The following is an 18,887-nucleotide window of genomic DNA, read 5'->3' on the forward strand; positions in this document are numbered from 1 at the left end:
TAACAAGTCGGTTTGTAAAATTGACACTGTAAAAAAAAATGGCATCCAACTGTTCTTGTGCATATGTATTGAAAGTAGTCACAGACTATACGCATATGCTTTTGTGTCCGCTTTAGCCAGAAAGGCCAACTTTCATCTGCCGTTGTCAGATTGATTGCGACTAGTTAGACGCTTCTAAAATCTGATATGTTGGATGTTGTCAAGTCCCTTTAAAAATGTTTTACAGTCTTTGATGTTATTTAGTGAAAAATACATTTAAGTTTTAGGTTTTCGTTGTTTAACTTGCATTTAATATGCATTTAGCTGATGCTTAATGCAGTTTGGCTAATATATGTTACAGAGTGAACAGCACCAGCATTCCATCACCTGAGTTAACTTACATTTCACTGAGGTTGAGATGAGTAAAATCTGGCATGGGAAATGATGAGTGAAACGTGAAAACTGTTGATTTTGCTATACAGGTTCCAGGGCTCACAGACTCAAACCCAGTCACATGAATGACCTGACTGAATGAATTACTTCTAGCGGCCCCTAGTGGCTACTTACAGAATGCATGGATTACAAACACTAAACTGTTGTTGCCTTGCCTTTTCTGAACAGACCTAGAGATCAAGGTTGCTCTGGTTAGCATAGCCTCATTAGCTCCTGCTGGTAGATGCACCAAGACCATCAGACTGCAAATAGCATTTTACATTAATGACCATTCATTGCCATTAGCAGTGACGATAAAGCCTGAGCCTGCCACAATACCAGCACCAGAGACTGAGTCAAGTATCCCCGGAACCTGAACCCCAAGAAACATCTGACCAGGTGCATAAGCTGTGCCCCTAGGATTACTGGTGGAGTTTGAAGGGATGTCATGGAGCCTAAAGCCCTAAACTATGGCAGATGAAATGCTCATAGACTTTGAGAGTGAGTGCATCCTGCCCATTTCTGTTTCTTGTGGCCAGCCTGTCTCTGTTATCAGTACTGAAATTTTAGAATTTGAATTCCCGCCCTGCCTCCCACCTCCTCTGCCGGTTCCAAGTCTGCCAGTTCCATGTCTACCTAGAGATCCATTCCTGAATGTTATGCCTGTCCTGTGTGACCCTGTTAAGCCTGTCTGTAAATGTTTAGACTAGAGTGGAAATCAGGAACATTTTGCTTTTGCCTGTTTACCCATCAGTCAACCGCACACATGCAATAGTGAACATGAGCAAGACGTTTGTCAACTCAACAGAAAGAAACCACATTCATTTGGGTCACGCTGACACTAGGCAAACCTGAAATAAACTCAGAACGCAGCAGGTTACACTTTGAAAGATGTTTTATTTTACATGATAGTAATTTGATTTTACTGTTTTTATTTTACTGTAAAGCTTTAATGAGGGCAAGTCATACCATGAGATTCATGTTAACAGAAAAAAAAGTCCATCATACACATTAAATATACAAGATCAGACATCTGAAAATAAATTCACTGTGTGTGTGTGTGTGTGTGTGTGTGTGTGTGTGTGTGTGTGTGTGTGTGTGTGTGTGTGTGTGTGTGTGTGTGTGTGTGTGTGTGTGTGTGTGTGTGCAGAGCCCCATTTCATCACTGATCCCCTGATCTATGTCAAGGCAACAGCCACATATGGTGGCCACAGCTACCCGCTAACATCTACAGGTGCCCGGCGAACTCTCCTGGACTTACACCAACATCACCAAAAACAGCACTGGACTGGACTGAGACTTCAGGGGAAACTGGCATGTCTCTCCTGTACTGATCACTCTGTCTCTCACTCGTTTCTGAAGAACACTGCACTCAGTTAGGACATCGTCACCTTCACAGTAAAAGCAAGATTGCAAGTTCTTCCTACCAGACTCAACCTTTCCATCTGGTTTCCTACAACCCAGGTCCCTCACTGTCTACATCACACCACAGAACAGATCACTGAGACACTTCCACACATTCTGAAAGGCTGCCATGCTTACAAGGGAATGTACATCGCACGCCACGACAGAATAGTGGACCTTATAGTGAAAGATGTATCAAAACATCTCTCACCTTCAGTAAAAACATATAAACACTCTAGTGTAAAAGCATCCATGTTCCAGCATGGCAATGGTAACTCTGATGCCTTCTCACATCTGTCTGCTAATACACCAGATGTTACTGTGGTAAATGAGGAGCTCAGTGAGGTGTTCATTCTGGAGATGGCATGCACCTTTGACTCTAGCAGGGAGGAAGCCTTTATGACCAAGGTCATTAAATACCAGCCGCTCTTAAACACCATCTCAGAGATCGGTTATCGGGGCAGACTACTCGTGTTCATATTCGGCAGCTTAGGACACACACATAGGCTGGTGGTAAGAGGGCTTCAACAACTTGGGATGCCCAAAAAGAGGGCCAAACGGCTGGCGAAGTACTGTGCCCTGTCTGCTATCATAGGCAGCCGCCATGTATGGAGGAGACGCTGCTACTTATACCCATAACCCCTGAGAGATGTGAAGATCTGTGTATGCCACTGGGCCATGATTTTGTACATGTAATTTAACTGCACTTATAATGTTTATGTTCCTGTAAATCATTTCTTTTAAGTGGACTTAAATAAATTGTTAATATATGTGTGTGTGTGTGTGTGTGTGTGTGTGTGTGTGTGTGTGTGTGTGTGGACTGGTAATCATCACGTTATGGGGACAAAATGTCCCCACAAAGATAGCAATATCCGAAATCCTCATCCTTGTGGGGACATTTTAAGGTCCCCATGAGGAAAACATCTTATAAATCAGACTAAGTGATGTTTTTTGAAAATGTAAAATTGCAGAATGTCTCCTGTGAGGGTTAGGTTTAGGGGCAGGGGCAGTGTAGGGGGATAGAATACGGTATGTACGGTATAAAAACCATTACGCCTATGGAAAGTCCCCATAAAAGATGAAAACCAAACATGTGTGTGTGTGTGTGTGTGTGTGTGTGTGTGTGTGTGTGTGTGTGTGTGTGTGTGTGTGTGTGTGTGTGTGTGTGTGTGTGTGTGTGTGTGTGTGTGTGTGTGTGTGTGTGTGTGACCATGTACATGTTGATGTGGTCTTTTTTTTTTCAGTTCTTCATTTTACTTCTCACTTCACACTTTTTCACTTTGAATTCCAATAGTCCAAACAAACCAGACCTGTAATCACCTGTTCTTGTGGTTTATTTTCAGCATATTCTGTTCATTGCGGTCTGTTTAGGGAACAATTGCCCTATCCAAATACCCACACTTGAGGTTTTTGCACATGACCACTTGTCTACTTTGACGTATTTCCTGTATTTGGCCCAAGTGTTCAAGTAGGTGTAAAGACTGCAAGTATGTAAATAGAACTTTTGATTACCCGATGGGCACACTTACAGTGCTGCAAAAAATGTTTACAAAGCTTTTTTTTATTATTATTTAATTGTCAATACTTTGCATTTAAATAGCTTATACTTCTAAATGTCTTTTAAGTAGTTGTTATGTAAAGAAAAAGAAGAAAAAAAAGTTGCAAATGTTGTACAAAATACACATAGCCTTCTCATCTTTGCACCAATAAAATGTGCAACACTTTGTTTTACTATCAAATTACATGTAAAATCAAATTAATTTAACTTGCAGTGGAATATTTTCCTCAACATCTCGCAATTTAGGGGGAGGCGAGTTCCCCTGAACAAAATGCATGACAGGGATACACTAAGTGTGCATAAAGGGCACTGCACTTTGGCATTTTTTAAATATGAGACAGTCTTGCACACTTCCTGTCTCGTAAACACGCTCTCAAGTGTGTGTATTTAGACAGAGCAAACTTTTCTTTTTTTTTTTTCATTTCTAATCCTCCAAAAAGAAGCTGAATGGAGAACTGATTTGACGTTTGCACATTAATTCTAATAATAGTGTTATTTTAATTATTTCATACTGACTGAACTTATTCACTTTGAGTTCCAGTTGACCACATCTTGTAGCCAAAGCTATGTCAGTAGAGACCAAGTGACCCTTAATGATCTTAATTAGAGAGATTTTAAAGTTTGGATTGTGTATTTATTCCCAGATAGTATTCTTCCCTTTATCGTGACATTCTTTTTTTTTTTTTTTGGTTGTGTCTTGTAGCCAATCAGTATATGAAACTAGGCTACATCAAAGTCATTGCATTCAGACACAACACATCATCCCCCCCTTGTGTCCTGAATTGAGAATATCTACTTCGGTGACGGACTGATGATGGTGACGCCCACCAATACAAAGACGACCAATCAGAACACCGATTCGAGGGAGAGAAAAACACATAATATGTCTATGGAAAAACACCCCAATACTGTAACAGAACTGTTAATTTCAACACAATCGTTCAAAAAGATTCAATAATTATATGCTGGGTCTAAAATAGCCTAGGCCTATAGTGTGTTAAGAATTTCAAAGGTCCTTAATTCCTGACTTTAGTAAGTTTCGAAAGAAATACATGAATATATAAACTTAAAAAAGACAGGCTATAGGCTCCAGTCCCCCGATTGAAACCCTACAGATAATAAAGCGGTTGGATGTATAATAATGTGTCACATTTATATCGTTGAGTGTCTGTACAGGATTCATCATTCAACGTTTTTATTGCAAAAATAAATATATATTTTTTTATCGACTGACCTCCGTTTGTTTGGCGTGTTGACCAAGTCTTTTAACGCTTATGACCTAACACACCCTCTTTCTCAGAAATCACGTGACTTTGTCTGTTAGACTCGAGCCCAACATCAGGCTCATTTAGGTAGTTTTTGGACGCGATCAGAAAAGGCATCAATATGAGGATTTTTTTTTTCATTCTATCTATTTTATTACTCGTGGAAGGTGAGTAACATTTATTTATATTTCAACACTTTCGGTTTCAATAAACCGGAAACATTTATATCTCCGGTGTGTCTAGCAAACTTGTAGGCTATTACTTTTATACAATTAAACAAAAATAATGATCGAATATAGGACGTTGCACCGTGTATATTGGGGGGTAATATTGTAATACGGCTTGTGTTGGATTAAAAAAAATTCAGCAGAGTTTGGAAAATCCTGTACACAGATCAGTTTATCTCTTCTACCGTCTCTGAAAATGTCCGGATTTTTAAATCATCCTCCAGATGCTTATTTTAAGTGATGTTTGTTCAGCTAGGTGTTAACAGCACATTGAAAACATGCATAACCGTTAGATTCGGTGCACTGCTTCGACGCGCACTTATTCAATTCCTCTGTGATAAAGGCCTATTATGCTTTTTCACTTTCTCTCGTACACACACTCTGAAGTGTATTTAGACAGAGCAAACATATTTTTTTTTTTAAATGTCTAAACCTCCCAAAAGAAGCTGAATGGAGAACTGATTTGACGTTTGCCACTTTCAGTGTGGCAAAATAAGGGACGCCCAGACACCTCCCGCCCTTGCATAAAGGATAGAAATAAAGAATACTACATGAAATGATTATTTCAACATTTACAATTTGACAGCTCAATAATAAACCATAAGAAAACATTAGATCAAGTATGTGAACTTGCAACAGAACACATTTTATATTATTTTACATTTGATTATTTTATGTATTTCAAAATAACTCTTTAGTAGCCTATTTGGTGCACTTTAAAGGGATAGTTCAACCAAAAATAAAATTCTGTCATCATTTACTCACCCTCATGATGTTCCAAACCTGTATGAGTTTCTTTGTTCTGCTGAACACAAAAGAAGATATTTTGAAGAAAGTTTGTAAGCTGCTTTGGGGGCACCATTGACTAATCTTCCTATGTGTTCAACATAACAAAGAAATGTATACATGATTGGAACAACTTGAGGGCAAGTAAATAATGACAGAATTTTCATTTTTGGGTGAACTGTCCCTTTAAGCAGTCGTTCTTTTCCAAACACTGCAGTTTCAACTGTCAATTAGGGCGGAATTAAGCGTCACTAGTTCTAAATTGACAGCACCTCCTTTAGAAAATCAATCAACGTCACTCCAATGCAACTAATGGCTACTGATCCTCACCCGTATAGGGGTGATGGCAATTTCTGAGCTGGGGTAAAAATTCAGTGGCATGACACTTATATTGTTTGTGTGTCTGCAACTCAACCTGTCACTGGTATCTACCTGGTGATCCATTATCGTTAAATTTGCCATCCTAACGACAACCTGTCACAGTTGTGCCTGTCTGACGATTCATTACTGTCATATTCATCGGCTTAACGACCAGTCACCTTTAATGCACCACTGACCTGGCACCGTGAGACGCAACTGACACATTCACTTTTTTTTTTTTGCCATGAAAATGAATTTTAGTTCAATAACTTACTGTTCTGCCAGTTTTCACTATTATATATTATATATATATATATATATATATATATATATATATATATATATATATATATATATATATATATATATATATATATATATATATATATATATATTCACATATTATAACAGTGATTAAGAAATAAACGTACGTATTGACTCGGAAGTGGACGTCTTTTTGTTGGGTGCTGTTGCCATGTTGAATCGTAATTTTGGAGCCTCATTGTTTCACAGTTTCGCGGATTATTGGGTTTGAATGGTCAAAAATATGTAAAAATGCACGTCCTGGCGAGTATTCAGGTAAACACAGTCGGATTTGTCTTCAGTGAACGTATACAGAGTTGAGTGAGAAATCAGATGTGTTACAATGTATGGTCTGTGCAGGCAGGGCCGGCCCAAGCCCTTATGGGGCCCTAAGCAGAATTTTATTTGGGGGCTCCTCTGTGCCACCAATACGATTGACTATTGTCAATTCTTGATCATTCGCACACCCAGTATCAATGTTAGTAGTTGTAGCTGTGTAGCTTACATCATGTCTGCCTGTCGTGTTTTTACCCATACATAGTTTTTAATTGTGACAGTAGCAAACCCACAAGAGTGCTCAGATGTTAATATTCAAAGCCTTACAGTACTACAGTTCAGACTGGGATATGTACTTTTTTTTCTTTTCTTTTTTTCAAGTAGCCTAGTCTCTTATGCTGAATATGCTCCCTTTTCCCCAGGATTCTTTGATGAATGGAAGGTTCAAAAGGACAGCATTTCTCTTAAATAGAAAGCTTTCAAAGAATCCTAAAAATATTGTAATATAAAAACTGATAATCATAAATGTGTCTTGAGCATCAAATCCTCATATGAGAATGATTTGTGAAGGATCATGTGACACTGAAGACAGGAGTACAATGATGATAAATTCAGCTTTGATCACAGGAATACATTACACTTTACTATATATTCACATAGAAAACAGCTGTTTCACATTATAATAATATTTCACAATATTACTGTTTGATCAAATAAATGCAGCCTTGATGAGCAGAAGAGACTTTTTTTAAATATTAAACAGAGCTTTTATTTTGGCGGAAATACAATTTAATTTTTTGCATTCCATTCGACTGTGTAGAAAGAACCTTTTTATTTTCTAAATAAAAACTTCCAAAATGTAGGCTACACAACTTATAATTCCAAGGGGACGATATAGCACTTGCAGAAAAACATCTACTGAGAAACTGGAAGCTATGCTGTAGCCTACTCCAAGACATGCGTTCAGAACGTCAGACAAGATATTCGCACTAGGGGTGTTACGATACACTCGTGTCACGATTCGATATATATCTCGATTCTGAACTCATGATACAATATGTATCCACGTAGCCAAAATCAAGAGTGTTTTTTTAATTTTGTACTTTTTTATTATTATTAAAATAATATTATTATTGGTGTATTGTTATCAGGACTAGGGATGCACGATATTATCGGCACGACATCGGAATCGGCCGATAAACGCTTAAAATATAAAAATCGGCATCGGCCGATATGAAAAAATTATGCCGATATGTTGCCGATATGATAACGTGTTGATATGCGCCTGCAATAACTCACGTGTGCAAGGACTGCTATAGCGATAAGATCACGTCAGCCGTGTGGTCATTCTTCAAGTGAAAACAAGCAAGTGCATTGCATGTATGGTGATTTATATTGTCAGTTTTTAAATGCTGCCTTGAATTTGTGAATCAACGCAGGATTGCCAGGTTTTCACAACAAAACTAGCCCAAAACAAGCACAATCGCGTCTCCCCACTATAGCGCACGCAGCAGCCTCTACAGAAGCTGAAGCTCCTCCAGGTCCTAGTGCCCCGGTAGAATGTTATATATAGCCTATTTAGTGGAGGCGCTGTTGTTACAGTAATAAAATGAAAAGTAGAATACACAAATAAATATAAGTTACTTCTTTTTCTGAATAAATAAAGCAGTAATGATGTCAAAGCACAAGCATGACACTTGTAAATTAAATACTTTTACATACAGTTTATTAATCTGTAATAAAATTTTATGAAATGGATGATGAAAAATAATCCAAGGAGCTCTAAAATAACTGTGAATGTTTTTATCTGAAGCTAAATACAGCATCAACTGATCCCATGCCACCCCCACTTCATGTGAACAAACATTAAATCCAAAAATAAAATATTTAGGTTACAACTGCATCTGTCTGGGGTGAAAAATTACTGACTTTATTATTGTTATTTTCAGCGCTTTTAATATACTGTTATTTTAAAAAAGAACGTTGAACGTTATTTTAAAAACGTTGTTTAATGTAATAATGTCACTGCAACTCCGTAAACTTTAATTTTTTTCCTCACACATTACTCGCGCTTTCAATGCAGGCAGCATTCTCTCCCCATGCTCATGTGTATAGAATTAATCATGTTTGAAACATGTTCATCACATAATTCATCCCGCCTCTCCCGCTATTAATGCATTATACATGTAGAATAAACCATCTAAAATGCTTTGAATAATCATGCAAGTAAAACTAAATGTGATCTGGTGATTTAAATGATGTTTGTGCTTTCACTAAGGAGTGCTGCTTTAAATGGTGTTTCCGCTTTAAATAATGTTTGCGCTCTCACTTTGAAGAGTGCCGTTCCGGCAGCATGTGCGCTTCAGATGATCAATGCAATCAGTCACAGTTCTCATCACAAGAAAGTGTGTCAAAATGATTTTCTATTTTCTTTTGTTGTTTGATTAACATTAAACACACAGAATATTAGGTCCGGCCCTTTAAGACCTGCATGCAGAGCCGGCCCAAGGCATAAGCGAACTAAGCGGCTGCTTGGCCACCAGGTGGCCCCCAAGAGCACATGAAATGACTTTTTGCTGTGTTATTTTATGATTATTGAAATCGCAAAATGGCCTTAAACAATTACTAAATAAACTGCAAAATGGTAAGTTTTCTAATATATGCACGGATTGATTCTGACAGCACTGCACGAGCTTGCGGCGCCATCGGCCGGACACTATTCGCTTGTTAGCCAGGGTTCAGGGTGGCAGAATTAAAATTCTTGGATGAGACAAACATTTACAGTTTTATGTTGGTTTGCAAATTTGTACCTTTTACATTTTTACATTTTTAGTTTTACATTTTGTCAAGGGCTTGTTTACTTTTTTTATAGTACACTACTGAATGTCAAAGTTGCAAGTTAAATTAAATGTTTTTAAAGGGGTGGTAAACCACATTCTTTTGAAGGCTTGACTGTGTTTGTGGGGTGCACTGTAACATGTGTTCATGCTTCGTTTAAAAAAAAATTGCCTTATTTTTCATATATTTGACCTTTATTCTACACTGCTCTGTCCCTCCTTGTAAAACGGTCTGATGCTTTCCGGGTTGTATGAAGCGAGTCTCTCAAATACGCAGTGGGCTCTGATTGGTTAGCTGGCCCAGTGTGTTGTGATTCGCTAAACGCCTAGTGCACGTATGTCGGAGACGTCACGCCCCTTCCCTTCACCGGTAGACTGTGCTTTGGTCAGTGTTAGAAACAACGGCGTCAATAAAACCATACCAATCTGAGCCCGAATCAGACCCAGAACATTTGAGTGAAGATGATCGAGCAGAACCTGTTCAGTCCTCAAGAGTAAAGACTGCGGATCTATAATGATCGCTACTGAATGGCACTTTAACTTTTGTATTTTTAGAACGATTATAGCCAAATATCTGTCACAAGAACTAACCCAAAACGAACACTAAGCACTGGCTTTAACTAGTAAGTTAGCCAAATCACACACAGAACCATGTTCAGCATGCCTGTAGATAAACAATACATAAAAGCTCTAATCAAAGAATCATTTACACTAATGCCAGGTTCGCTGTTGAGATTTTAACGTTAGTGTTTGTAACGTTAGGAGTTCGTCGGATAACGTTAAGTATGAATGAGCATTTAACAGACTGATTTGCAGAACAGTGCTGTCATCTGTTTACTTCCTTGCTACAACATATTACAGGAAAACACATCGATGAAAAATAAATCAGACTTACAGGTTGTGGCCCGTGAACAGCTTCTGTTTGTAAATCCAGCTTTCAGGACAAGCCGTTGTGCATATCCTGTATTGAACTCGCGAAGTTTGTGTTGTCCTCCGTGAAATGTGCAGCGCGCGCGTCGTGCATCCACGCACCGGCAGGGTTTTTTTCACGCAGCTGACGTTGTGCAAATCTGGCATTGAAATCGCGAAGACGGTGGATGTTTAGATGTTTTCCTCTGTTGTGCTGCAGAGAGCCCTGCGCGCGCCTGATTCCCCGCTGACTCAAACACACGTGCATATAACATGCTGTATGTTAAACACTCTGCAACGCACCCCCGTCCCACAAGGAAGGCTGAACAGAGCAAGTACCCCAGACCTGCAATCCGGATGAATATAACAGCGTTTCCTTGGCATCGCGGCAACAACACTCCAGCCTAACTAACTTATACCACAACAGCGCCGCGATACAAAATGGCCTCACCCCCCCCTTATTTAATATTCTCGGAGGAGGGGTTTATGTAAATATTGGGCCTGCTGATGTCAGCAAAACCTGGAAGAATGTGTGTAGTCGCCTACTGGCCGTTTGCTGTAGTCCTTAGAAACTGATTTCTTTAAAAGCAAATATCTCCCTTTGCTTTAAACTTTGAACGTTGTGACTTTGCAGATGTTGTTTATGCTCAAGCAGCAACATTACACGTTAGCTAAAGTTAGAATAGTGAAATCGTGGTTTACCACCCCTTTAAGTAAAATTGTTAAAAAGTATTGTGAGAAATTTGTCGATAGATGAATCGATAGATTAATCAATATAAAAATAGTCATTAGTGGCAACCCTAGTCTACTCAGAGTTGATTGAACTAACTTAGCTGTTCTGAAACCGAAAACTCAAGAGTTTCTCATCTCAGGGTAAGTCAATTCAGAGTTCAAGTTTGAACTTGAAGTTGGTTGAACCTCCTTATTGAAACGGGCCCCAGGTTACCTATGAGCGGTTAACAACAATAGTCAAGAAAATATTTGAGGATGACACATTTAACAGTAACGGATTGCCAGGTATGCGGATTGCCAGGCCCTTGGGTGATCGTGTTGCGATCATCCAAGATGGCGGCGCGAGTACAGGTCTCTCCAGATTCTGCAATTTTGCTGTATTTTTCTTACTCATCTCGGGTCCGTTCATCCAGAACAGTTGTGGCTTTACATCGTACACCCGTTGTGAGCTTTTGGATATTGGTTTGCGAATTTCCGACAGTTTTATGGACAATCTTCGACTCCTTCCTGAGATCGCTAGGACACCCGAGGCTATGCACTCTACCCGGCCGGGCGGAAGTGCTCGCAGGCGGCGTCGAGATCGTAAACAAAGGCGGGGGAAGCGCGGAGGACTAAGAGCTAAGCTAAGGCTAACCCCACACGGCTCTCTTTACCCAGCATTTTCTTTGCCAATGTACGGTCGCTAGTGAACAAAATGAGGAGATTCGACTCAGCATCACACACAGCAAGAAACTTTTGAACTGTAATGTCCTAATCTTAACGGAAACCTGGTTAAACAGCGGAATACCGGACACCGCTATTGAGCTAGCAGGACGCCACACACTCCGGGCGGATAGAACATTAGATGGCTCCGGTAAGACCAGAGGTGGTGGATTGTGAATTTACATTAACAAAGCTTGGTGCACAAACTCTGCTATTGTTGGGAGTCATTGTTCAGCTAACCTTGAGTTTCTCAAGGTTAAATGTAGACCGTTTTATCTACCGCAGGAGTTCACTTCCACCATTATAACTGCAGCCTATATTCCCTCGGATGCTGATGCCAAGCTTGCTATCAAAGAACTTCACGCAGCCATCAGTAAACAACAGACTGATCACCCGGAAGCTGCTTTTAGTGTTGCAGGTGACTTTAATCACTCAAACTTAAAGTCAGTGCTACCCAAGTTTCACTAGCATGTTTCCTGTCAAACCAGAGGAAACAAAACCTTAGACCATGTTTACACAAACATGGCTGGAGCTTACATTGCGACACCCCTCCCCCACATGGGACAGTCAGATCACCTTTCTTTGTTCCTCACCCCCAAATATGCACCCCTCATCAACCGTGTGAAGCCATCAGTGAAGACCATCAAGGTGTGGCCTGCGGGGGCAGATACCACACTCCAGGAAAGGTTTCTACACACAGACTGGAGTATGTTTGCTTCTCAAGCCACTAGTGGCACTCACACGGACATTGACTCCTACACCTCCTCTGTATTGGATCATATCAATACCACCATTGACAGTGTTACAACCCAGAAACAGATCAGCACATACCCAAATCAGAAGCCTTGGATGAACAAGGAAGTGCGACTCCTGTTGAAGTCACGCAACACAGCCTTCAGATCAGGAGATGCACAAGCCTACAGCACATCCAGAGCTAACCTGAAGAGGGGCATCAAAAAGGCCAAGCACTGCTACAAGCTAAAGATAGAGGGACACTTTTCCAACTCTGACCCTCGACGCATGTGGCAGGGCATTCAGGCCATCAGTGACTACAAACCCACCCACTCCACCCCCGCAGCCACTGATGTCAACTTCCTGAACGAGCTAAATTACTTTTATGCTCGCTTTGAAAGAGACAACATAGAAACTGCCACCAAGCTCAATCCCTCAGCTGACCCACCAATCACACTCTCCTCCACAGATGTCTGCAAGGCACTGAGCCGGATCAGCGCGCACAAGGCTGCTGGACCAGACAACATCCCTGGTCATGTTCTCAGGGCATGTGCGGAGCAGCTCGCTGGGGTTTTTACAGACATTTTCAACCTGTCTCTTGCCCAAGCAGCTGTACCAACATGTTTAAAAGCACTTCCATTGTGCCAGTGCCAAAACACTCTAGCCCGAGGTGCCCTAATGACTACCGCCCTGTAGCACTCACACCCATCGTCATGAAGTGCTTTGAGCGGCTGGTCCTGGAACACCTAAAAGACTCTCTACCATCCACATTGGACTCACACCAGTTTGCCTACCGCAGCAATAGGAGCACAGAGGATGCAGTTTCCATGGCACTGCACTCTGTGCTCACTCATCTGGACAATAAGAAAACGTATGCACGTATGCTGTTTGTTGACTTCAGCTCAGCATTCAACACTGTTATCCCAACCAAGTTAATAGCCAAACTTGGAGACCTGGGCATCAACACCTCAATGTGTAACTGGATTTTGGACTTCTGACCAACAGACCCCAGAATGTTCGATCAGGATTCACCTGCTCCACGTCCATCACACTTAACACTGGTGTACCACAGGGCTGTGTGCTAAGCCCGTTTCTCTACTCCCTCTTCACCTCCAACTGCAAGCCTGTGTATGGATCTAATTCCATCGTCAAGTTTGCAGACGACACTACGGTGATTGGCCTCATCAGTAACAACGATGAGACTGCCTATAGGGAGGAGATCCAGCACCTGGCCACATGGTGCACTGATAATAACCTGCTCCTCAACACCACCAAAACGAAGGAGCTCATCGTGGATTTCAGGAAAGAGTCAAGAGGCACACACGACACGACACCATCCACATCAATGGAATGGCTGTTGAGCGTATCTCCAATTTCAAGTTCCTTGGGATCCACATCTCGGCAGACATGTCGTGGACAACCAACACCTCCAGCCTGGTCAAGAAGGCTCACCAGCGCCTTTTCTTCCTGAGGACAATGAGGAAGAGTCAGCTCTCCTCGGCTATCCTGTGAACTTCTATCACTGCGCAATAGAAAGCATTCTGACCAACTGTGTCTCAGTATGGTATGGGAGCTGCTCTGTTGCGGAGCGCATGGCACTGCAGCGGGTGGTGAAAACTGCCCAAACTGCGCATCACAGGGACTCCACTGCCTGCCATCGAGCACATCCAGAGGAAACGCTGTCTGCATCGAGCTCGCAGCATCTTTAAGGACTTCTCTCACCCAGCCCACAGACTGTTTTCCCTCCTGCCCTCCGGCCAGCGTTTCAGGTGCCTCGGACCAGGACCAGCAGACTAAAGAACAGTTTTTTCCCCAGAGCTGTCTCTTTGTTGAACTCGAACCCTCGTTGATTTTCCACTTCCCTCATATACTGCTAACTCTCCTCTCCTACCTCACATCTGCCTTATTTGCACTACTGAATGTCAATTTACACTACCGACTGTTTATTACAGTAACAACTGTTTACTTATGCATCTTGCACTACCATACCTTAATTGGATTATGCTCATTTGCACTGCCGACTGTTATTTACAGTACCAACTTATGCATATGCAATTTACATATGCATTTTGCACCGTACTTCTAACTGTAATATGCAATCACTTTCCACTGCACTTTTACACTTGTTTTCGGAGAGCATCTGTCCATACTTTATTGCACTACCTTAATCCACTGCTATATTCCTCATCTTAGCCTAACATGTCATTGTATACCTCTATCTGTAAAATTCTGTTTATAGTAATAGCCTTCTGTATATTATATATATTGATAGTACATATTCACCTGTAAATTCTGTTTACTAACCATCTGTATATTTATTCACTGTACATATTCACCTGTAAATTCTGTTTATAGTAATAACCATCTCTATATATATATTTATATATATTCAGTACATATCCATGTTCTGCACTTATTCAACCATTGTATATCCTGCACTTGCTGCTATTGCAGTTCTGGTTAGACCTAAACTGCATTTTGTTGCCTTGTACCTGTACTTGAGTAATGACAATAAAGTTGAATTTTATCTAATCTAATCTAATACAGAGGGTGTCTGGGCCAGACGTGGGCCAGCGCATCCTTGCGTTTGGGGAAAAATATTGAACCGTCCAATTCTGGTGAGCTTGTGCAAACTGTAGCCTCTTTTTCCTATTTGTAGTGGAGATGAGTGGTACCTAGTGGGGTCTTCTGCTGTTGTAGCCCATCTGCCTCAAGGTTGTACGTGTTGTGGCTTCACAAATGCTTTGCTGCATACCTCGGTTGTAACGAGTTGTTATTTCAGTCAAAGTTGCTCTTCTATCAGCTTGAATCAGTCGGCCCATTCTCCTCTGACCCCTAGCATCAACAAGGCATTTTCGCCCACAGGACTGCCGCATACTGGATGGTTTTCCCTTTTTCACACCATTCTTTGTAAACCCTAGAAATGGTTGTGTGTGAAAATCCCAGTAACTGAGCAGATTGTGAAATGCTATATAATGTATATAATGTTAATTTTGACATTTACTAATGCATTATTAAAATCGTGTTAACATTAGTTAATGCACCGTGAACTAACATGAACTAAACATGAACAGCTGGATTTGTATTAACTAATGTTAACAAAGATTAACTTATGCTGAACAGAGGTGTTGTCCATGGTTAGTTCATGTTAACTAATGCATAAACTAATGTTAACTAATACAACCTTATTGTAAAGTGTTACCGTTTGTTTTCCTCTGGGTGATATATCTGTGTTAATAAGGCACATTTTTTGGGAGCACAAGACTGAATTAAGTCTGCTATGAATGTGCTAAGACAAGTAGTTTGAACTGATTATGGTGGACAATAGGGAGCCAGTAGCCTGACGTCGTCATACTCAATTCTAGTCAGAATTTGAGTCTGATATTGCTCCGTTGGGCTGTGATTATGGGGCGTGTTTCAACCGAGCCAGGAAAGACCTCAATTGGATAGACCTACAACCAATCAGAGCAACGAAGCGACGCATAACGTTAGTTGTCAAATGTCAACAGAACTCAACTGCACTGTGTTGCCAAGTCCGCTGGTTGTTTATCATGTCCGCGGGTTGAAGCGACCCCAATTATGTGATATACAGACCCAGGAATGCAAATTTTAGCAGGCAGCCCCCCCCCCCCCCCCCCGGAAAGCTATTGGGCTTGTTTTTGGTCAGTTTTGAGTAGCGATTGGGCGGGTTTTGTTGTAAAAACTTGGCAACCACGTACGCTGGAATAAGTTACGTTAGAAGAAAAAGATGAGTGTAAACGATCTTTGCCGGTGTTGTAAAAAAAGAATTTAAAGGGGTCATAGAATGCAATTTTTGTACAAGTTAATATGATTCTTTAGTGTCTAAATGAAAAGTTTGTAATATACTTTAATTAAAAATTCTCATTAGTATTGTAAGAAAACACTCATTTTACCTGGTCAAAACCAGCTCAGTTTTCAGCAAGTCATTTCAGTGTATGTGACTTTAAATGATAATGAGCTTTGCTCACCCCGCCCCTTTGCTCTGTGGGGCGTTCGGTTCGACCCGACACAACACCACAACACACGTGGAGTGCTGCCTTGACAACAGTTGAGGGTATATTTTCGAGAAATAATGGCAACGGGAGTCTCTTGAGGACACATCTGAGCAACCTTATCATTTTGAACCGGAGTCGGACCAGGAACAGATGACGAACCCAATGAAGTTCGAACAGGACGTTTCTGAATGGTTGGTTAATGTCATGTCACTTTGATCTATCTTTGTACTGGCAGAGTAGCGTAGTTGCTATGTGTTTACTGATGTATATGTTAGTTCATTGACAGACTGATGTTATGCTATAAGATTTTTTTTTGACATTACTTCTTAATCAGTAACAGACACCGTTATAAACCATGTACAAAAGTAAGCTTAGTGTAGTGTTACCACGTTAACTTTATCACCCGCGTACACAGTTTGTAATAACAACCATAACGCGTTGTTCATTATAAACGTGGGATTATGAATTATATTGAGAACGTCATACACAGTAAGCATGCCGTAATGTAACTTACCCTGTAAACTTTAGCCTCATTCGTCGCGAAGCGTGCAAGTGATTTGCAAAGATTAATATAAAGGTTAATAAAATGTTACACTCACTTCTTCCTGAGGTGCAGCAGGAACACGATCCTTTTTTCAAGAGCAGCTTATTAGCAAAACCTGCTTTATACTGATCCTCGTTTGCTGAGAAATGATTTGCGCAAATATTGACGTTGATTGGGGGGAATATTCCCTTCTAAAACAAAACTCAGCAGCCACTGGGTCTTCAGCGGTTCGGATTTAGGAACATCAAAATGACTGCTGTGTTCGTTATTACACCCAACAACACAACACCACAATCGCTTATACGCCATTCTGCTCCAAAGTATCAACAATGGCGAACTGATGACAGCTCGCTCAGGGCGGGTCTATGTTGAAACGCTGCTGTCAATCAACAATCGTAGGAGGGGCGTACACCGTGTAACGTCACACAGTCAGACGGCTCGATTTGAGACAGGGGGAAATATATAAGGAGATTAAAAAAAAACACTGAAGGTATTTTTATCATTATAGGATGGTTGTGTACAGGCACTGCCAACACACATTTCCATATAATCAACTTGTAAAAGTGCATGTACCTTTATATGACCCCTTGAAGGATACACAGAGTACTTACCAACACAATCATCATTTCTGAGAGAAATAGTAGGTGAATGCATATACGAACAACAAGTTCTCCGTTTAGGATTAGAACAAATTCAACCCAAGCGCCTTTGATGATGTGGATGATTACTGTAAAAAAGGCCCCCTTGTGGCCGCTAAGCATCAGACACTTTGTGACTCTCTCTCTCCCTCCTACTAGAAGATGCCTTGCTTCACCTGGACTATTAGCCAATCACAAGCGACTCAGGATCGCTGCACGCTGGTAGCATTCTGTGCAAGACTTTGCCAGTAGTTTACACTAACCGCACGGACTTGCAACCCGCCTTGATACAACTGCTTTATTCTGTGTGCGTCTTTACAAGTAAGAATCAGTATTTTGTTGATATTTTACTGTCATTGCTAAGGATAGATTGGTAGTGTTTTGTCTGTTTAGTGTTGCTAACTGTAAGCTCAGGTTTTCCTGCCCGGTTAGTCCTCGTATCGTGATACTTCTTTCTATCAATGTATAGGTTGCCACTCAGGCATTATTCTTTGGTTATACATTGTAGAATACCAGTTAAGCACCCTCTGCTCATAGTTTGTAAGCTATTGAGGTGATATTCGCCTTCAACCTAGTTAATTGGTTATAGGGCACGCACCTCCCGCATGTACGCTGGTCGTCACGTGACACCTCTCTGAGCGGCCTGGTGTAGTTATTTATGCGACCAGCAGATGGAGCCATTGTATAGCGAATGGTTCATAATTACTCATTGTTAAAGTTGTAGCTGCTTAGACCTACAGTACAGACATTTCATTCTTTTAATGCCAGTTTTGGCCATGTTAAAATATTATTGTATTTATTTCTGCTATATTATTAGAATAGGATGCAGTTAATACAAATAGAGGTTTGTTGCATGAGAACCATTCATTTGCATTCAACTAATTATGTTTGTTTTATTTCTTTATTTGTTCAGAACCACTCCTCACTGTACATATTCAGCCATGCAGTTGTCAATTCAATAAATACTTCCAATGAAGAAATCTTGCGTGATTCTGACCGATCACCCGCTGTGAGCTCTACCTAACGATCCTCATACTCTCTGAATCAAAGAAGCCAGTCCTCTTCTACAAAAGTGGTCCTTCGAGCCGGATCCAGAGCCTGCAGTGGAGCAAGATGTCTACCACCTCGGATAAAGAGTCTAGTGCTCGATGCAGGAGGCAGCGGTCCCTCCCTAACTACTTGCAAGA

General features: G+C 40.8%; 1 protein-coding gene across 2 annotated transcripts in view; it reads left to right on the forward strand.

Moving 5' to 3' along the window:
- The first annotated feature begins 4,654 nt into the window (after window positions 1-4,654).
- The window catches only part of LOC307120356 (uncharacterized protein), a 62,892-nt gene continuing 48,659 nt past the window's right edge, over window positions 4,655-18,887 (forward strand). The window contains exon 1 of one of the 2 annotated variants that reach the window (XM_079807366.1): window positions 4,655-4,805. In XM_079807366.1, the coding sequence (XP_079663492.1) occupies window positions 4,760-4,805 (46 nt within the window). In that variant the 5' untranslated portion in view covers window positions 4,655-4,759. The remainder of the gene's footprint in view (window positions 4,806-18,887) is intronic. The other variant, XM_079807367.1, reaches the window with a different exon arrangement.

The sequence above is a fragment of the Gobio gobio genome, assembly GCF_949357685.1.
Source record: "Gobio gobio genome assembly, chromosome: 24".
Lineage (NCBI taxonomy): Eukaryota > Metazoa > Chordata > Actinopteri > Cypriniformes > Gobionidae > Gobio > Gobio gobio.